This window comes from Drosophila teissieri, chromosome 2L (genome assembly GCF_016746235.2).
Source record: "Drosophila teissieri strain GT53w chromosome 2L, Prin_Dtei_1.1, whole genome shotgun sequence".
NCBI lineage: Eukaryota > Metazoa > Arthropoda > Insecta > Diptera > Drosophilidae > Drosophila > Drosophila teissieri.
The window spans coordinates 17,600,022-17,620,054 of record NC_053029.1 but is presented as its reverse complement, the minus strand read 5'-3'; the positions used below and the strand labels follow the sequence as shown (position 1 = coordinate 17,620,054).

General features: G+C 37.4%; 5 protein-coding genes across 7 annotated transcripts; 3 read left to right on the top strand and 2 right to left on the bottom strand.

Moving 5' to 3' along the window:
- Positions 1 to 70: 70 nt before the first annotated feature.
- On the bottom strand, positions 71 to 3,022 carry LOC122612660 (WD repeat domain-containing protein 83). The gene is made up of 5 exons (XM_043786412.1): positions 2,908 to 3,022; positions 2,736 to 2,854; positions 2,604 to 2,676; positions 2,003 to 2,533; positions 71 to 1,934 (listed from the first exon to the last, which is right to left on the bottom strand). The coding sequence occupies exons 1-5, from the start codon at positions 2,984 to 2,986 to the stop codon at positions 1,810 to 1,812; spliced, it is 927 nt and encodes a 308-aa protein (XP_043642347.1). The 5' UTR covers positions 2,987 to 3,022; the 3' UTR covers positions 71 to 1,809.
- Positions 3,023 to 3,274: 252 nt separating this feature from the next.
- LOC122611540 (cdc25-like protein phosphatase twine) lies at positions 3,275 to 5,446 on the top strand. The gene is made up of 2 exons (XM_043784700.1): positions 3,275 to 3,574; positions 3,651 to 5,446. Exon 2 carries the CDS (start codon positions 3,651 to 3,653, stop codon positions 4,926 to 4,928), a length of 1,278 nt encoding a protein of 425 aa, XP_043640635.1. The 5' UTR covers positions 3,275 to 3,574; the 3' UTR covers positions 4,929 to 5,446.
- A 270-nt stretch (positions 5,447 to 5,716) lies between these two features.
- Positions 5,717 to 7,250, bottom strand: LOC122611538. 2 transcript variants are annotated; one of them, XR_006325534.1, is made up of 3 exons: positions 7,027 to 7,249; positions 5,873 to 6,950; positions 5,717 to 5,842 (listed from the first exon to the last, which is right to left on the bottom strand). XR_006325534.1 is itself a non-coding variant. In XM_043784699.1 (2 exons), exons 1-2 carry the CDS (start codon positions 7,090 to 7,092, stop codon positions 5,937 to 5,939), a joined length of 1,080 nt encoding a protein of 359 aa, XP_043640634.1. In that variant the 5' UTR covers positions 7,093 to 7,250; the 3' UTR covers positions 5,872 to 5,936. The 2 variants fall into 2 exon arrangements, 1 of the variants encoding a protein (XP_043640634.1); XM_043784699.1 differs by lacking the exon at positions 5,717 to 5,842 and having other exon boundaries at positions 5,872 to 6,950; positions 7,027 to 7,250.
- A 5,466-nt stretch (positions 7,251 to 12,716) lies between these two features.
- LOC122611542 lies at positions 12,717 to 16,448 on the top strand. Of its 2 annotated transcripts, none has more exons than XM_043784703.1 (3): positions 12,717 to 13,288; positions 15,298 to 15,375; positions 16,319 to 16,448. In XM_043784703.1, exon 1 carries the CDS (start codon positions 13,154 to 13,156, stop codon positions 13,280 to 13,282), a length of 129 nt encoding a protein of 42 aa, XP_043640638.1. In that variant the 5' UTR covers positions 12,717 to 13,153; the 3' UTR covers positions 13,283 to 13,288; positions 15,298 to 15,375; positions 16,319 to 16,448. The 2 variants fall into 2 exon arrangements, with proteins under 2 accessions (XP_043640638.1, XP_043640637.1); XM_043784702.1 differs by lacking the exon at positions 16,319 to 16,448 and adding an exon at positions 15,739 to 16,069 and having other exon boundaries at positions 12,737 to 13,288.
- On the top strand, positions 16,442 to 19,550 carry LOC122611541 (protein tyrosine phosphatase type IVA 1). Its single transcript, XM_043784701.1, has 4 exons — positions 16,442 to 16,583; positions 16,641 to 16,807; positions 18,013 to 18,144; positions 18,206 to 19,550. The coding sequence occupies exons 1-4, from the start codon at positions 16,464 to 16,466 to the stop codon at positions 18,315 to 18,317; spliced, it is 531 nt and encodes a 176-aa protein (XP_043640636.1). The 5' UTR covers positions 16,442 to 16,463; the 3' UTR covers positions 18,318 to 19,550.
- The last annotated feature ends 483 nt before the right edge of the window (positions 19,551 to 20,033 follow it).

Below are 20,033 nucleotides of genomic sequence, written 5' to 3'. Positions count from 1 at the left end.
ATCGTCAGCAGCAGCCACAGAAATATTAAAGAGACTGTTACCAAACAGAGGCAGAGGCAAAAGAATGTAAATTAGTAAGAGTTTAACGAAGCAAACAACAAACCAAGCATGATATACCAAGCAGACCTAAACAAATTTTGTATTTTTGGGATAATTATGATTTAATTTCTAAACTAAACCAGACCTCCTTTTCCAAGCTTCAATCGCCAACAAACCACAATACATACATACAGCCACTGTAATTAAATGCAAAGAGTAAAATACAAATACCATTTGTTCATTTATTGGTTAAGAATCTAGAATTAACTAAGGAAACGTAACATACAACTGAGCAATTGATTTTGAACAACATAATAGAGCAGCAGGCAACAGCATAACGACAAAAAACGAAACCGAAACAAAACAGAGTACAAAAGAAAAAAGAACGCAAATAGACATACAATTTATGAATTTTTGTTTGGTTATTTTTTATGAATTGCATGCATTGGAAAAGTGCGAAAAAAATAGAACGTTGAGAGATGCCGAAATTGTTTAAGCAAGTTTAATTGATGATTCCTTGAACTCTATAAACACCATCGCATTAATTTTTACCTTTTTTTAAATTATTTTTTCTTATCTTTAATTTTAACGTTTATAGGCGTACATTATATACTTTGAATGGAACTTATTGAGTTATTGTTGATATATTTGTGTAAAAATTTTTAAGTCTAATTATATAAGCGATTGATGAGCGTAGGTGGTAAACATAAAAAAAGCAAAAAGAAAACAACAAAAACGAAAACAAAAAAATTATAACATTCTAAAGGAAAAGATAAAAAATGCAAAACGAAAAACAAAAAACAAAATTTAAAGCAAGTGAAAATCGTTTATTATATAAACTATTATATAAATATATATATAAATATAAATTATATACAAATTACGCATACCTACCACAACATATATAAATAATACATGCAGCGTACATACGAACATAAGTAACGGAACATTACATAATATTACTACTAAACTACCATAAACAAATACTTTGCATACATATTTAATATGCTTTAGTAACATAAGTACGACAGGTTCAGAGAGTTTGACCAGGAATCCCTCGATCCCATTTACCCCCACCCCCAACACCCCTTTTCAACAAAAGAATGCGCACGTGTGAGCTAGAGGCCAATGCTGCAGCTGTCCCCCTTCGCCAAGCTGCGTCGGCGCTGTGCAATTTCAGTTTCTTCTTAACTTTATTCAACACGTCTCATAGCTGCCAGCTAGGACACTAAGTGTCCCTGCTCGGGCACCACTGTAGAGACCCGATTCGAATTAAAGAAGCTTTTCTTCGCGCAGCGTTGTCGCGGCTGGGCGTCCCGCATTTCCCCACAAGGAGAGAGACTATGAGAATGATGAAGGATACAGCCAATGCATGTAGGCAGCTACATTTTGTCAACCAGGCCTGCTCGCCCACTCGTCCGCATTCGAAATATTTTATTAAGGAAAACTTATGCAGGCCGTTCATAGTTAAAGGAAAATAAACCGTGAAGAATATATAAGCCAGATCATTCGAAAACAAACACATATTACTACATACATTCATGCTCTATGAAAACAAAAAATTATGTCAAATAAATGGTTTTTCCTTTTTCCCTCAACAAAACAATACATTTTTATTTTGGCGGTTTTTTGTATGGGTTGTATGGGGTTATGTTTCAAAGGCTTCTTGCAAAAGTTTAAGGTGGTCTTTCGAAGGCGTCTTTTCGCTTTAAATAATAATCATATCATCTTACATCACTAGCTTTTGTTAAAACTATACACCATTATAAGCTATAATTGCTCCTCCTCGATTTGCAAATCTGTTGAGAAGACATACATGTCCATACGTCTGGCAAAGAGCACTTCCTGTCGCTTGGGATGAGTGGCTAAAGAGTGGACGACGCCGCTATTATCACCTGTCGGATATGAGAAAAAAATAAAAAGTTCATATAAAGTTAATAACAAAGTTAAACAAGGACTTTACTTATGCGAATGCGCTGCAGTATTTTTCCTTCGAGCAGGTCGTACACAAAGGCGTCTCCATCGCTAGAGCCCGTGACTATATGTGCATCGTTCGACAGTATTCCACACTCGATGTGGTAGTCATCGCCGCGATGGCCCCTGTACTCGAAAAGTAATCCCCCAGTCTCACAGTCCAGCAGTCGCACCACACTGTCCTGACAACCGGCCACCAGACATTGCTCATCGCGCGTCTGCGCCAGATAAGTGATTGGTTCACCAACCTTATCGCAGGTTAGTTCGCCCACTCGAATATCGTAGGTCCTAACACATCCGTCCAAAGAGGCGGCGTAGATCCGATTCTCATTAGTTGCCACAGTGGTGATGCAGTCGCGGGCCTCCTTCATCACCTGAACGGGATCCAGGCGACGCGTTCGAATATCCCAGCACATCACGGCATTATCCCGACCCCCGGAAATAGCAATGGAGGAGTCTTCGTTGAAGCAGACGCACTTTACACCGCCGGCGTGGCTGCGTAGGCGTCTAACTGGAGCTCCTAAATTGGACAGCACACTAGCAATGATTAGTGCTCTTTGAAATTGAGTTAAAAAATGCTTAAAGCTCACCTGTGGACACATCCCAGTAGATTATGCTCTTGTCCAAGCTAGCGGAAACAATATAGCTACTATCACAGCTTCCCTGCAAAATGCCGAGGTAGATTTCTGAGCATTTTAGGTAAATAATTTATAAAACTATACCGCCGCATCCGTGACTTCATCCGCATGACCACCATAAGTCTTAAGAAGTAATCCTGATACCGGATTCCACAGCTTTATCTTCTTGTCAGATCCACAGCTCAAGCAATAGGTGCCGTCAACTGAAAATTAATATAAGTTCAAATAGTATAATCAGGCGCCGGACTCCACTCACCATTATAGCGCACAGCTCGTACTGCTCCTTGCTTGCAGTCAACTGTGGTTTTTACATTAAAGTTCTCGAATTCCGGCATATTTTTATAAACAAGAAAAATATAAACAAACGAGAAGTGTGACCAGATGTAATAAATAGGAAATCATTCTTGTTAAATTTTTTAAATGGAAAAAATGTTATGGTAATAATAATTGTAAAATCGTTTTAATATTCTAACTAGCATACTAATTAATTTGTTGTTGTTTCGTTGTACCACTATGTTAGACTAATCCCCCAATGATGGTCCATTTTAAATATATTGATTTACAAAACTTTTTTATTAAGATGGCCGAGCATTTTAAATTACACAAATGCACAACATTTTATAGCTTTCTGACATTATCATTTAAACAGCCATGCAAATACCTCAAACAATTAAACAAACAATTTAAATTCAAACGAAAGCGCGCTGTTTATATATGGCGCAGTGGTGAGTTCGAAGGTGGTGAGTTTGTAGGGGTAGAATGGGGAATTGATAAAGGCGCCAATAAAGTTGACCGGCAAAAGCGAAACGAACAAGTGGCCAGAAGCAGAAAAACGCCAAGGATTTGGCAATCAAAATCAGTACGCACACTGGAACCCAAAGTCTGGGCATCCCAATAGTAACGTATAGCGCAAATTTATCCGGGTAAGAACAATTCAGAAAATCCAGCTGATTCTGGCGGTTTACAGCTGATGGGAAAACTTTGTTTTTTAACTCGTAGATGGCCAGCAAGCGGCTGATGCTCGATGTGGAGGAAGAAGATGAGGAGAGTGGAGCGTGTGGTCAGGAGAATTTAGATCCCCATGATGCTGATGTGGAATACCAGGCCAAGAGACGCAAGTCAGCCTTGCAGGAGACTCCTCTGCAAAGGATGCTCAAGCGACATGTTCTCGCCAGCGCCATTCTATCGCCCATCACCGAATTATCGCAGAATATGCAGGGAGCCCGCCTGGAAGGCACTCCCAAGTCCACCCAGAGAATTCCAACCACCAGGAGCCTAAATACCTTTAATAGCCTGTCCTCGCGAACCCTCAGCAGCTTCAGTAGCTCTTGCTCGAGTTACGAGTCGGGCAACTCCCTGGATGATGAGTATATGGCCATGTTCGAAATGGAATCAGCCGAGAATAACAATCTTGAGTTGCCCGATGACCTGGAAGTCCTCCTCAGCGGACAGCTGAAGACTGAAAGCAATTTAGAGGAGTCGTCCAACAAAAAAGGTTCTCTGCGTCGCTGCTTAAGCATGTATCCCAATGAACAAACAGAGGACCCAATTCAAACACAGGATCAGGAGAGCAACATGCCCGTCAAGAAGCTGCAACGGAAAACCCTGTCAATGAACGACGCCGAGATCATGAGCGCACTGGGTGATGAACCAGAGTTAATCGGAGATCTCAGCAAGCCATGTACACTGCCCTGTTTGGTGACAGGCATAAGGCATCGTGATCTAAAGACCATCTCCAGCGACACGTTGGCCAGACTGATTCAGGGCGAGTTTAATGATCAATTGGGAAGCCAGGGCGGCTACGAGATCATAGACTGCCGATATCCTTACGAATTCCTTGGCGGGCACATACAAGGGGCTAAGAATTTGTACACACGTGGACAGATACAGGAGTCGTTTCCCACGCTGACCTCCAATCAGGAAGATCGTCGCATCTATGTGTTCCACTGTGAGTTCTCTTCGGAACGGGGTCCCAAGCTATTGCGCTTCCTGCGAAGCAACGACAGAAGTCAACATGCCCATAACTACCCGGCACTGGACTATCCTGAACTTTATATCCTGCACAATGGCTACAAGGAGTTCTTCGGCCTCTACTCGCAGCTGTGCCAGCCCAGCCAATACGTGCCAATGCTGGCCCCGGCGCACAATGATGAGTTCCGGTATTTTCGGGCCAAGACCAAATCCTGGCAATGTGGCGAGGGCGGAGACAGTGGGATCGGCGGTGGAGGCTCTCGGGGCCTCCGTAAGTCACGTTCTCGACTACTCTACGCCGAGTGAAGTTTTCTGGCTATAGATATAATTCTCGAACCGATACGCCTGCCTTAAGCTCACAGAGATCTCAATGAGAACGATGGCTGCTCACTCTTACTCATAGAATATTTTGTATTATTTAAGGACGCAAATTTTTAAGTTCATTTCTTGTTGCGTTGTTCAAATGTTGTGAAAGCACTTTAGATTTATTTAGTTCCTGATTTTGGATTATGTTCCGCGTTGTGTGAACACGAAGACCAAAACAGTTCCACCAAATATGGGAACAAGAACAGAAATTGGATAAATGTTCTCTAGTCAGTGAATGTGAAAGTTTCAAAATTAATTATAGTTTATTTTTGTGTTCGGCATTTAAAAGTTAACTTAAGAAAGCATTTCGTGTTTAATTTTAGTGTTAATAAACCAAATCGATTTAATTATGTAAAAAAAATGTATTAAATCTTTAAGCATAATAATCTAACTAACTTCTTGCTTTAATAACTCCAAAGAATAATGTTTATGTATAAATACAAACTATGGTGAAACTATTTATTGGATTCCACCTATATCGGTCAACTTTTATTATAAGTATCAAAAAACATGCATTTAATTTACAATTTCAAAGTTGGATGATAAACAATTTTTTAATAAAACTGAAGATTATTTTAAATTAGATGACAAGTGGTAGTGAAGAAAAATAGTCCCTAATAATTAAATTTATATTTTATATATATTACAGATGTTCAAATGCTTTAAACTATTTAAGAAATATGAAGAGAATAAATAATTTGTTACCCATCAATAATAAAAAGGACTAATATTTTACGGAACAGTTATAAAAGAGGCTTATTTTATTCATTTTCGATTAACAATTTCTGACATTTTTTGCTTTCAGAGATTCAGACCAGAATAGGTGCTTTAGTACATGAGGAGAGTATGTTTTTTTGTGAAGTAATGTTTCGTCAAAAAGGCATCGAACTTCTGTTTGGTTATGTATAAAGACCTAGAGTCATCAACCACTAATTCTCTGATGCGGTACTAATCATCATTTGAAGTGGCTTCAAAGGGAGCTTTGCAACCGGCCTTTTCGTAAAACTCCAATGGCAGGGGATCCTCGTAGTCGTAATAGTCGGAATCACGGGCGCAACTGGGACCCAGTTCCATTTTTACCATCTTCTCGCGCCAAAAGTCGAGAAGCTCTTTGGTTAGAACCTCATCCCTCAGCTTGAAAATCCAATCGTTGTAGTCATCCGGACCATAGAATCCAGCATCACCCTTGTACTCCTGCAACAACTCGGCTGCCTTGTTCTGATCCTCCGCCGAGGGTGTGCCATCGAAGAGAAGCTTCCAGATGATCTCCCTGGCGGCTGCCGCTATCTTATTCACGCTGGCCTGGTGAATGCTGTCCGGAACGATGACTTTGGCCAGGACAAAGCGCTTCATTAGCGAGCGGTATTCTTCGAGAGGATTTTCCTTTGTCAGGGCGGCCTCAAATTCACCGGACCGGGCGGCGGCATCATCGGCACTCAGTTCACCCGGTGTGGTGGACACCGCTGCCTCATCCTGATTCAGTGAAGCCTGCTCTTCTTGTGCAGCGCGCACTTTTAAGCTGGCTGCGAATGGAGCCGTACATCCGGCGTGGGCGTAGAACTCTAATGGCGGGGTGTCGTCGCTGTCAAAGAGATCACAGTCGCGTGACCAACAAGGACCCAATTGCTTTTTCACCAGGACATCACGCCAAAAGTCAAGGAGCTCCCTCTTCAGAACCTCATCCCTCAGCTTGACAATCCACTCGTTGTAGGGCATCGGGTCGTAGAAGCAGGCGTCACCACGGTATTCCTCCAGCAATTGGCTGGCCTTCTCTGTGTTTAATTGCGAGGTACCGGCATCGTCGAATATCAGTCGCCAAATGACGTCACGCGCCGATGCAGCCGTTCGATCGAAATTCTCCTTGGTGACATCATCATCCACGATTTCGTCTACCTGCACGCGTGTTTCGATGAGTTTTTGGTAATCCTTCACGGGATCCACCAAGCCAATGGTATAATCATTCTGTCGAGGTAATGATTGTTATCATTAGTAAACTATTTTGTTTATTTTTTATATGTTTGTAGTTCCCCTTAAATACCTGTGCTACTTTCTCGGCGGTTGCCATTTTGTCGGATTGTGTGTCCTCGGCCTTTCGCTTGGACATTCCCCTCTGGATAATTCCCTGATTTAAGGTTCTTCGAAGTAATGCGTTTAAAATCGTTGGGATATGATCGTCACTTTTGTTGGCAAGAGATAATATGACTAATTCAGATCGCCGCTTGCTTTTGCGATACTGTATTAATAGTAGGGTAGCTCTTTTCTGTAGAGACCATTTTATTTGGGATATTCTGGGAAGGAGCAGGATTGGAATCAAGACAGGGGAACCTATCATACGAATAATTAAATAAAACATGTGATCAATTAGCATTTTTTTTATAAGTTAGTCGGTGTTTAATTGAAAAATATAAGCTTTTGCAAAATAATTTTCGCTTTTATATATAATATAATATATAATATGTGATATATGTAACTTTCATTAAGACCTCTACCATTTTTGATGAAAATACATCATTTGTTTTTGAAAAACAATTTCAAAATAAATTATTAAAAAATATCGATTGTGACCACAATCGATTGTTAAAGCGAGTAAGGTAAGGGTATTAAAATACTAAATAGCATACAAAACTATCGGCCCTGTCGAATATTTGAGAGTATATAATCACCATCGGTGACTACTAACACAAACGTCTGAATCGTTCGCTACGCCTACTTCGATTGCAAGTACTTTGCACTTGGAAATCAGAAGAAAAATTGTGCAATCCGTGCTGGAAACTACAGATATTATTTTCGGCAGATTAATTCAAGTTAAATTGTTTCATTTTATACCGTTGGTTCCGCCCAGCGCTGACCGTGTGTGTGTGCGTGTGACAGAGACAAAGAAATTTGAGGTTAAGCTGCAGACGAATTTCGCGTTAATGTCGCCGAACAACCAACGTTTGCTAATTTTATTCCATATAAAACACTTAAACTAAATATACAGTCAATTTACAGTTGCAGTAAGAGCAATAGTTGTGTCGTGAAAGAAACACACACAAGGCAATTGCATTCGTGGAAATCGTGTCGGTGAGAGTCTCGCGTTGTGTCAGTGTGTGCGTGTGGACGTGAATTCAATTTTCTCGTGCACGAAAAGCAACGAAAAAGCTTCAAAAGTTATACTCAAATGTGTATGGCAATTGTGGTAAGTGTTGGAGGGGATCGGCTAAAACCGCAAGTATTTAAATAATACATTTTTATTGCATAAATTGTTCCGAATGACAACGAAAACTCACACAAAGGCTTACCCACCAAGTATGTGAGCTTGTGTGCGTTGGCATTTACATTCAATTTTTTCGGTTTAACTTTTTCTAACTGGGTTTTGCGTTTTTTATTTGTATTCTATTGTTTGTAGAATTTGTATAGCTATATATTTTTAAATTTTACAAACAATATACATTTGTATTTGTCTGTGCAAATACTATAAACAATTAAAGAAAGTATCAGTTTGGGAGATTGGAAAAAGACAAAAAAACAATATATAATATATCTCACCATCTTGTAAAAGAAACATAAATTTATAAACGAAATTTAAAAAAAAAAAAATTAAGGAATTTTAATAAGTACTGATTATATGATCTTTTCAAATGCATTATTCGAAATACCAATAATACCTTGTAATTGATATAAAAAATATTCTTTTTTTCGCAATCAAAGTTGTAAATGAAGAAATTCTGCTGCGTTTACATACATAACAAGTTAAGTACAGCAATGTCCTAATTGTTATCATACAGAGCAATCATATACTTCAATAAATAGGTAACTTTACGCATTTTACTTTCATTTGACCCAGTCACCTGGTTAACTGCCCCCGCTAGTTGAAAGTAGATGTCAGCTGACCCAGTTTTATCATCCGAATGGAACTAGGACGGGACAAAAACTATTTTGTACTGCGCCGGTAAAGTTTACTTCTCCTTTTTGGCAGTTTTTATCGTCTTTATACGTCATTTGCAGGGTCCATCCACGTATATTTATCTAATATCTAATCTGTTGAAGACATTTCAGGCAGATTTATATCATATCAAAGCGGGAGAGCAAACAGTAAACAAAAGACTTGGCCGAGAGAAATGGTTTTTGAACGGAATAGCCAAATCAGTTGGCATTTTATACTGAGCATATGTGGACGTAGCAAAATAGAAGTGAAAAAGATTGCCTTCCTTCATAGCTTTTAATTTTACAATCAGTTACTCAACAAGGTTTGGCTGTGATTTGCTGTTATCTCGAGTTTTCGCATTTTTCTACCTGTGTTTATCTTGATCGCACTGTTTGCTAATCGATATCAGCGATTTGCGTCAATTGGAATTGAACGAATAAAACAGAACTGAAACTGGCCCACACGCACACAGGAATTCAACTTATTTTTTCCAACCGGTGGTTGAAAATCCTAACGATATCCATTTTTCAACCAGTTCTCTTGTTAGATTTATTGTGCTCTCCGTTTTATTTCCGTTTGGGGTCTCTTGTCCTTGAACAAGTTCAATGATATTGCTCCGTCCCGACAATACAAACAAAAAAAAGAAGCTCATTCATTTCATTCTCTCTTTTTTATTTATCCGTGATAAACAAGAGCGAGCAGATAAGAGTATTAAACAGGGGAACATTTTAAAAATCCGGTTTGGGTTTATCAAAAGTATACCAAACGAAGTTACATTGCATATACGAAAAGAAGTCATCACTTGACACACTGTTTACAAATCCCCAATTAGTTAGTAGAGTAGGGTTTTTTTAATCATATATACATACCATTTTCGAGACTGAATACCTATCTAACAGTGCATAAAATATAATTTTCTTATCAAGAGTACGAGTACCTCAACTGAGGCTAGAGATTACGTATACGCTTCTTGGTTATTTTGTATTCCAGCTGTTTTTATTTTGTGGTCTGGGTTTATCTGCTTTCCACCAGTTCTCAAATATTCCATATTCCCACGCACACAATCGAACGCCGATTGAATTCCTTGAAATGTGTAGCAATACGTTCGAACATTGAAGTGCCTCCAGCAATTTGTTTGAGGTCATTTTGATTTAGTTCAATTTATTGGGTCTCGGAACATCTTGAATGAAGCGCAGCTTGAATTCTTCTGCTGGCCAATTAAATACACTTGCACTTAAGAACTCGTTAATTAGAAATTGAGAAATAGTATGAGAGTTGGGAACTTTCAGACTTCTTTTCGCGGTTATATATCATTGTGCTGTATTTTTACTGCTGTCACGTTTTGGCAGCTTGTGTGCAGAATTTCACCAATACATGTCATATCCAAAAATAGACCAAAAAGCAAACAACAAAGCATGCAATACGATTTACAAACGTCAGTGGGCGGTGGAGGGTGGTAGATTGGTGGAAAAAGGGGAAATGTCACCGCTCACACACCACCGACCACCCCGGGTTCTAAATATAGTGCGATAAATGCGGCGCTGTTTGTCCCCAATAGTTTTGGCCTGCCCTTGGTTATGGCACAGTATCCAAAACTAACTAGTAAAATGGCAATTTGCTGCTGTATTCCTCGTTTATAAATCAGCCTTGAAGGACCTGCAATTTGTGACAGAAGACATGCAATTGATAATTGCAATAACAAGACAAGATTGTTTATTTCACTTTTGGTTGCATTTTATCAAAGCCAAACAACAACAGCTGTTTTCCGATTAAAAGACGTTGATGACGCATGAGAAGCCGCCGTCTGGTGCGTCACGAAAAACAGCTCGACCACTTGGCAACTAAAAGGCGGTTTGAGATCCTAGTTTCCCCCGTGGCTGCCACTTCCTGCTCATCTCCTCTTGGGCGCTGCACTCAGGAAGCCTCGGGGCGAACTCAAAATTTCCATTATGGCGAAATAAGGAAATCGGGGACTGGGAGAATGGACATTGCCACTCCTCTATTAGTAATCGTAAAATCAATAACTCGAGCTTGTTCTCAGTCTCATTTCGACTCGCTCGCGGTGCACGAAGCAAAGCAATTGGGCTCTGTTTTTTTGCTATTTGTTTGACTTGGGCTCCTAATAGCAGTACTTGCTAGATCTAAAAGCGTGCCGCGAATATCTAAGGTGAACAAATCTTAGCCAAGGCTAATAATGGGTTCGTTCTGGTTATGGAAGTGCTAAAAAAGGTTCCCTTCCATAAGGCAATCTTCATTGATAATAAATTTATTTTAAGATACATGGGATGCATTACATATAATGATCATTAAATCATTTATAATTATTCCTAAGATTCCTTTAAGACTGCAGTGGTCGATGCGCACACTTTGGTTTTTGTTTAGTCTAGTAGTTTTCTGTAGTGTCTAATATTTGGAAAAATAAGAGTATTTGTATATAGGCGGCCAAATCAATTTAATGTGTTTGTAGTGTCTGCGTTGTGTCTGGTTTTTTCGGCACGTCTCCGGTTTTATTGACACCTGCAGACAGCATTAGCTTAGTAAGTTGAAGCTTGAATGGCAGTTACCCTCATCACATTTCCCGACTGTTAGTCATTTTCAATTTGTTTACAACCTTTTATGCTGCTTTTGCAAGAAAGCGTTTACTCGCGAAATTCGGCTAGGCTGGTTTGCCAGGATTGCAGTCGTAGTCTAAATAAAAACCTGAAAGCCACCAGAAAAGAAGGGAACTGAAGGGAATCGAAGTACTTTGAACCCCGAATCCAAACTCAGACACAACGGCATTCAATGTGCTTTCTTTCTTACCTTCAGATTTCATCGGTTCCTTGTTCTTTGTTTCCTCTTGTCTGGCCCTCTGTCTAAGTTGTCTGCTCCTGTTTGGGGAAAGTCCAATCAACTTTCCGCTCAGACAAAACCATCTGCTAACTCGCAGGGGATAAGAGAAAAAAAATATTTGGCAAATATACAATAGTGGGTAAAGAAGGGATATCTTTATGTTGATCTACATTTATGAATAGATGAGAATTAAATGTTTGATTTCCCTAAAGAGGATAAAATGTATTACCACAATGGAAAAATGTATTTAAAAATCTGTGTATGTAGCGCAGAGCATTCAAGTGGAACAGATACGTAGTTACATATGTATATAACAAGTAACAATAAAGCAGCAATTTGGTATTAGTGTCGTCATGCCATTTGCCTACATCTTGATTATATTCAACTGGTTTAAACGTAAGACTAATTTCATATTAAGTTACACGTTTGTGTGCGCTGTAGCCTTCATTAACTGTACATATTATAAACCGCATTTAGCTTTGTTTATTGCCCTTAAATAACGACTGACCTTGGCATCCCGTAAAAGTGATATTCTGCCTGCGAAACTGTTCTTAGCTGTTTTTTTTTTTTACCTTTAAAAGTCAGGTAGCCAGGCTGAAAGAAATTATATTATATTTTTAATCTTATTAAAAATTATTTATTACCCCATTTATAAGGCGATACCGGAGAAATAAGTGTCTATTATTTGAGTATCCTACGGATTTTAAGTCTATATCAAGTGTTTGTTAGGTAATGTTAATATTATTTGGGTTTCTTCAAAAATATGTTCTGAGATACAGATACATATATTCAAACATATAAGTTAACCGTTTATTTTTGAAACCTAAAGAGCTCTTTATTACACAGACGAAGGGCAAGAAATAAAAAGGTAAGATCTATATTTAAATAGGACAGAACACAAAAATAAATTGGTTGCCTTTATTTTATTTTGTAAATCGGAATGTTTTCCAAAAGTAAACCATCCAAATTTTAAAATTATGGAACCTTATGGTTTTTTAATCATAACTACCTCACTACTACGCCAGAACTAAATCATTAATGGGCCGAATAAAATTTCTTAATTTAAACGTTTTTAGTAAGCGAAAGATTAGACTTTTTACGGGCCACTGAGCTTTTTGTATATTATGTACAGTAGAATAAAGAAATTAACAGAGCAGTTTGTTTCTATTTTTCCTGCCTCTATTGTTTTTGCACAACAGACCTTTTAAAGTGCTTTAAATATTCAGCAGACTGTAAGTTATTTGTTTGTTGGAGTAGGGGGTGGAGGGGCAGAAAGCAAACCTCTCTGCGTGAGCAATTGGAGAGATATGCGTCACGACTCTCTCCGCTCTCTCCGGCAATGGAGACTTACTGCCGGACGGAGCGGTCTTTTCCGTGGCGTAAAATGGGCGGCGAAGAGTTGACAATCGTCAGTCGATAGCAAAACATGAGAGAGTGCTCATCGCGCAACAATACACGTCTACTTAGTGTGGTAATCGTAATCGATCAACGTCTCAGAATCGACACTTGTCGATATTTAATCGAGATCCTATCTCGCCGCATAACAGGCGATTAACGATAGGTAATTACAATTTATCAGCTGGCAAGACTGGAAGTGGAAGAGAAAACTCTCCGACCCGCGGACAAAATCGATTATTGTCTTCCGGCAAACACCTGTCGATATCTAATCGGGAATCCATATCACCGCTTTACAAACCCTGTGGTAATCAGCAACTAATCGCTGTATTTGCTTAGATGCATAGGGAATTTCCTATGTACATATAGATATTTACATATAGATTTGCTTGTGTGACTTTTTAATTTCGCCAAGACGCAAAACAAAAAATACATTGCATAAGTCACAAGTAAAAACAGACTGGGAAATATAGCATCAACAAAAAGTGTTGTTGCTCAACGTGTCATGAGGTAAACACACAGACTGAGAAATCTAGAATGTACTGGTCTATACTAGGTGCATGTTGAGAAGAAGTGAAAGTTTTCAGTTCTATTAACCAAATTTTTCCTTTATATATATTTTGTTTTTTGCACCCGCTTTTTAATTAGTTTCACGCGTTTCAATATCACTAGCTATTTCACAATGGATTCCCCAATACATACCATAATCTAAATGCCTTTCCCAGAAGGAGCTGGCCAATATTCAAGAGAAATATTCGCCTACTTTAGGCAAAAGTGCAAAAATAAACACAGGTCGCACTGGGGCCATAGAAAATGGAATATTTGCTTAAAGAGTTATCGCGTTGTGTAGATATACGCGTATATATGCGAAATACATATTATACAATCATTGTTCTGCTTCGGTCTTTATTTGTGAACTCATTTTATACATATGCTTTTCACGATCCTCAGCGGAATATAAATAATGTAAACGGTCGTGGAAATGAGCAGACTTTATCTTGGATCACTTTTTGGGAATATTTTTAATAATTTTTGAGACAGCAGACGACCAATACACTTAAAATCCACTTGATTTTCCTTGCGTTTGTTGTCTTGTTTTCGCAGAATAAATTTCAGTTGATTAAAGCGGGGGGTTATTTTTTTTTTAATATTTTTAAAATGGGTATTTTGGTTGCCAATAAATTATTACCTTTTATGTTTTTACGGGACCACATTATAAGATGTGCGTTACGTACAACGTGAGCTCTAACTCTACAATTATTTCAATTGTATTACAGCAGTTTTGTTATACCCGTTACTCGTAGAGTAATAGGGTATACTAGATTCGTTGAAAAGTATGTAACAGGCTGAAGGAAGCGTTTCCGACCATATAAAGTATATATATTCTTGATCAGGATCAATAGCCGAGTCGATCTGGCCATGTCCGTCTGTCCGTCTGTCTGTCCGTATGAACGTCGAGATCTCAGGAACTACAAAAGGTAGAAAGTTGAGATTAAGCATACAGACTCCAGAGACATAGACGCAGCGCAAGTTTGTCGATTCATGTTGCCACGCCCACTATAACGCCCACAAAACTGTCACGCACACACTTTAAAAAAAAGTGTTGATATTTTTTCATTTTTTTTTTATTAGTTTGTTAAAAATCAATTGATTTGCAACAAAATTTTTTTGCCACGCCCAAAGCTCCCACGGCCACACTTTTGAAAAATGTTTTGATATTTTTTCACATTTTTGTTAGTCTTGTATATATCGTTCGATTTGCCTAAAATCTGTTTGCCACTCCCACTCTTACGCCCACAAACCACCAAAAACTGTATGTGCTGAAGATTTCTCCTTCGCACTTCGAATAGCTGAGTAACAGGTATCAGATAGTCGGGGAACTCGACTATAGCGTTCTCTCTTGTTTTAAATTATCTTTTCACGGTTTGCATTTCCATGCCCTTTTTTGGAAGAGACTTGCAAACAATTTGTTGTAAACAATGAGAAATTATTTCTCACAAAAAGCTTTCAGCTGGAATTGTTTTCAAGCGGTCTGTTGAATAGTTGGTTGCAAATAATCTAATATTATAAAAATCTAATAAATTTATACAAATATATTTCTAGCTTTGTTGTCAATTTTCATTTCATTTAAATGGTATACCGAATGTTGTCTTAACATTTTATTTCTTATTGCAGTTGGTTAGACCTGTTCCCACATCTATGGAGTTTCATCTAGACAGTGCAGAATACTGCCAGGCACAGCACAAATAAAAAGTGAGTATGGATTATTTTCGCAGTATATGGACTTTTTGCTTAATTAATTAGCTCAAGTGGGCACGAGCGGTACAGTGGGTGGCAATGAAAAGGTCACTTGACTTACTGCGAACAAAGCACTGTGACCTTTCTGGACAATTGGCTTGACCCGCCCCGAAGAACATCGCGGACAAGAGTGTCGTGCGCGCCGAAACTGGCGAATGTCTCAATTATTTCATTGCGTGTAATTGAGCTAAATTGTTTTTTAGTTTCCCACGAATTGTTTTCAATTAAATGAACAATGGGAGTCGCAAGAAAGAAGCTAAAACCGACTTGCACCAGATTTGTCTGGAATTCAACTCATTCTAGTCTCACTCTTTGCAGGTAAGCAATCCTACAAAAAGGCGGAGAAAGCCTGTGTGAACACGGAAGTCGACATCAATACGTGGTGTGGATACGATCAGCATTATACCGTATACGGATCAGCTGACATCGCGACAGCAGCGGCCCAATTAGCCAAAGACTGTCAATCTATGAGAGAGAACGAAGAAAACTAAATTTAAAGCATCGCGGTGATCACAACTAATATCACAGCAAGGAAATATTTAAATTTTTATCAACGAAACCTAGAAAAAGTTGTAATATTTTCGAAAACAAAACGGAAACTGAGCCCAAATCATTTTTGTTAGCTTAAAATACGTGTGACACTTACGGGGAACCCTTTTTCAGTCAAAGAAAATTGATTGATTTTCTTTGTGATAGCAGAAAAATCCATAATTGTACTTAATTGAAACAAGAACTAATTTTACTTAAACGATACTTAATCTAGGTTTGTGTTTTGGTGTAAAACATTTAAGATACGATACGAAAAGAGTTAATTATATTTATATTTATTTTTTATACAAAACTTTAACTTGAACAAGATTCAATTGTAAGCCTCTAACACGCTGAATTTTTAATCTAGAAATCAAACTACTTCCGTTAAAAACCAATCAAATCTTTGCAAAACAAAACAAAAACCACACCTCAAGATTTTAAGAAAATAACAGACTTCACTTAAGTGCACACGAGCCAGATTAAGTCCTTCAGAACAGCTTTTGTAATTGTTTATGAGCATCACCATGCGTCAAAAAGATCTACGCCCAGCCCCCGCTCTAATTGAGTACAAGGGCATGAAGTTCCTAATCACCGATCGACCATCAGACATAACCATTAATCATTACATTATGGTAAGTCCCTTAACCATCTTAGCCCAAACCCCATTAATTTCTATATCGTTCTTGTAGGAGCTAAAGAAGAACAATGTCAACACTGTGGTGCGCGTGTGCGAACCCAGCTATAATACCGACGAGCTCGAGACACAAGGCATTACTGTCAAGGACCTGGCCTTTGAGGACGGCACCTTCCCGCCTCAGCAAGTCGTTGACGAGTGGTTTGAGGTCTTAAAGGATAAGTGAGTACAATAACAGCGCTCTTGAATTCGCGTAGATAATTGTTCTTTTATTAATTATGCCATTTGTTACATTGAGCGTATTTTTTTTAGTTTCATTTGAATAAAGAGCAATTATTTTAGTTAGTTTTAACATTTAATATTAAATAATAATAATATTAAAATAATTACACTGTAAATATATTATTATTTATTCTTAAGCGAATTAGATTGATAAATTTAAAGCTAACCAACAGTTCAAAAGTTCTTATTTAAGACATATGTATTTGTAATACTAAATTATATCATTAAAAAATAATTTCTGAGATATCATAAACCACAATCGAACTAAAAGAAATACAAAAAAAAACCTCAAGTGAATTTTATCAATTTATTCAGTATTATTTGTTGCTTTGTGCCACTCAATCTAATATAACCAAATACTACTTAATTCAAACTATAAAAAAGCCAACAAAAATCTAAAAGCTGCGCTAGCCACATATCCAATGAGCTGTTAAAAATTCCTCACAAATTAACGAAGAACATTTTGAAGATGTACAGAACCCCGCTTGTAGTCCTCGCTATCGCCTTAGCTGCTAGCTTAGTATGATTTTCAATGCTCATCAGTTATAAGTTGCTGTATACAATTTGGTTAACTAAAAACATCTGCACATTCCTTCCTTCATACTTCTCTCAACGTTTTCGTTTTGTAAATTTCGAATTCCACACTCCATAATCAACTTGTAATACCTGTAAGCTATCAAACTTGATCAACGAGAACTTACCTTACCTTCCTATATGATTCGTTTCGTGTGCTATTTTATGATACCGCTGCTGCTGTGCCCTAGTTTTAGAAAGTCCACAAGCGCCACACTATCCTACTACAAACATAAGCGATTCTCGCTTAGACACATACCAAAAACAGTTCCACCAACAACAGCAACTGCAACTGCAATAAGAACTTCAGCAACCAGAGCCAGTTTATCCGCAGCATCAGGTCGGGACACAGATACAATTCCCCTAACAGCTACAGATAATCTCAATGATACTGGCGAGGCAGCATCAGCAATTTATAATAATACTGCATTTCTTGATAATGAAACTTGTCGGTAAGCGTAGACCTAGAGTTATAGAGTTATTAGACCAAAAACACTTAAAGCTATTTTCTAATTAAATTAAGCTTTATATTTGTTTTACCATAAACTATAATTTTGATTTGTACATTACAGATATCAACAAAATCCGGAGGCTTGCGTTGCCGTTCATTGTGTGGCGGGTCTAGGACGGGCTCCTGTCCTGGTTGCCTTGGCACTGATTGAATTGGGCTTGAAATATGAGGCAGCGGTGGAAATGATTAGAGAGTAAGTAGTTGATAAAAAGACGAGATGGATAACTATTAAATGAATCTTACATTTATTTTAGTAAACGACGTGGAGCCATTAATGCCAAGCAGCTGTCCTTTTTGGAAAAATACAAGCCAAAGGCGAGACTAAAGCACAAAAATGGTCATAAGAATTCATGTTCTGTGCAATAGATTTCCAACACCATATGTATATTCCCACCAGACAAAAAGTGTTCATTTTTTCAAAAACAAAAAAAATGCAAGCGGGTAGAAAAGCGCGTACACAAATATGAATTGATAGGCAGCAATCCGAAAAATTGAACTAACCAAGTACCAGAGAACCCAAAAATATGGACAGAGAAATTGAGTTACAGCCCCAGTTATTACTAAACCTCAAATCTCAAATTGAAATGTATTGGCAACAGTTGTGTAATTTGTATGTATTAATTAATGTAATTTATTGTTATTTTACGATTCGATTCAGCCAACCCACACCAAGCTAAAATGTTGTACCTACAGCATATATAAACAGACTTATACGCATATATTTCATTATGAACGGCCCGAATACCCCATTAAATGGTTGTAGAGGGCTTGTCAAAGTAGTTGAAAAATAAACAACATGCTTAAATTTAAAATCTAACAACAGCAATCAAAGCATATTATTAAACAAAATCTTCGGGATCTAAGTAAAAGAAAGGTGCACGGAATGGATAAACTTAACATTTATTTTCTAAAACGGAAAAATGTACTTAATCGCATATTAGTTTGGAGCTCCGCACTCAAAACTCTGCATTATTTATATTTCTTTATTATATTTGTTTACCTTCTTTTCACTGCGGCCATTTCTCGCTATCAACAATTGAAGGCGTTTTTCTAAATACATATTTGCGTTTTAACTTTCAAGAGTGAAAATACATTTATTTATATTAGAGCCTTCATTTTATGTGCAAACACCTTGCTTATTAGACACTACAATACCAATCAGCCTCTCACATATATGCATTAGTTCTATGTGTGTATGTGTGATTCAAAGATATATATCTATGCATATAAATAAATATATTGATATATATATGTATTATAGAACTACAAAGTTTTACATTAATGACTACATACATTCGAACTCACGAATTGCAAGCAGTAAACGAGCAAATTAAAGAAATATTTCAAACCAGCAGCAGAAAAAATAAAATAAAAATTGAGAAAATGAACATGCAAAAAAAAATTAAACCCTATTGTAAACAACAAATTAACAATTTATATTGTGTAAAATGGAGACGATGAAAAGCACGAAGAAAAAACACAAGCCGAAAATAAAAACAAATTTAATGCTTATAAATAATTTATCCAAAATACTGAATTGTAATTTTTTAAAATGTTAGTCATTACAAGAAAATAAAAATGATCTATATTAAAATTAAACAACACTTTTGTCTCTTCTTGTGAAATTGGCAATCTATTTTGTACAGTTAAGGTTATTTGTTTTGAGGCAAGGAAATCACTCAAATTTTTCGATTGGTTGAAGTTTTAAGGGGGTAATTGGTTTGCTTGGTAAATATTTTTGGTTAATAGATAATAAGAGTAAAATAAATTATTTCTATCAGAGGCATATCGTTCTGAGCCCACACATTATTTTATAAGGGCCAATACATCTAGGTACAATTTTATGTTAAAATATGCTCGAGTGTATGTTACTTTTAAAAGGCAGCGTTTTCTGCATTTAAAAGTATATATGTATATTCCTGATCAGGAAGATAAACCGACTCTATTTAGATATCGTACCTCGGGAACTATACGATTCAAAAAGTTTAGATTAATATCAAAGTACTCCAACATTTTCACATTTATGTTTATTGTATTTTCTTTCAAATATTTCTCATTCCAAATATGTCATTGAATTACAGA

Bases quoted from the DNA above. Each gene is read 5' to 3' on its own strand.
- LOC122612660 (XM_043786412.1), bottom strand. From the start codon at position 2,986: ATGCCGGAATTCGAGAACTTTAATGTAAAAACCACAGTTGACTGCAAG. The intron at 2,677-2,735 runs GTATAGTTTTAT...GGCATTTTGCAG, and splicing joins ATGAAGTCACGGATGCGGCG to GGAAGCTGTGATAGTAGCTA. The intron at 1,935-2,002 runs GTAAAGTCCTTG...CATATCCGACAG, and splicing joins ACTGCAGCGCATTCGCATAA to GTGATAATAGCGGCGTCGTC.
- LOC122611540 (XM_043784700.1), top strand. From the start codon at position 3,651: ATGGCCAGCAAGCGGCTGATGCTCGATGTGGAGGAAGAAGATGAGGAG.
- LOC122611538 (XM_043784699.1), bottom strand. From the start codon at position 7,092: ATGTCCAAGCGAAAGGCCGAGGACACACAATCCGACAAAATGGCAACC. The intron at 6,951-7,026 runs GTATTTAAGGGG...TTACCTCGACAG, and splicing joins CCGCCGAGAAAGTAGCACAG to AATGATTATACCATTGGCTT.
- LOC122611542 (XM_043784703.1), top strand. From the start codon at position 13,154: ATGAGAGAGTGCTCATCGCGCAACAATACACGTCTACTTAGTGTGGTA.
- LOC122611541 (XM_043784701.1), top strand. From the start codon at position 16,464: ATGAGCATCACCATGCGTCAAAAAGATCTACGCCCAGCCCCCGCTCTA. The intron at 16,584-16,640 runs GTAAGTCCCTTA...TCGTTCTTGTAG, and splicing joins CCATTAATCATTACATTATG to GAGCTAAAGAAGAACAATGT. The intron at 18,145-18,205 runs GTAAGTAGTTGA...CATTTATTTTAG, and splicing joins GCGGTGGAAATGATTAGAGA to TAAACGACGTGGAGCCATTA.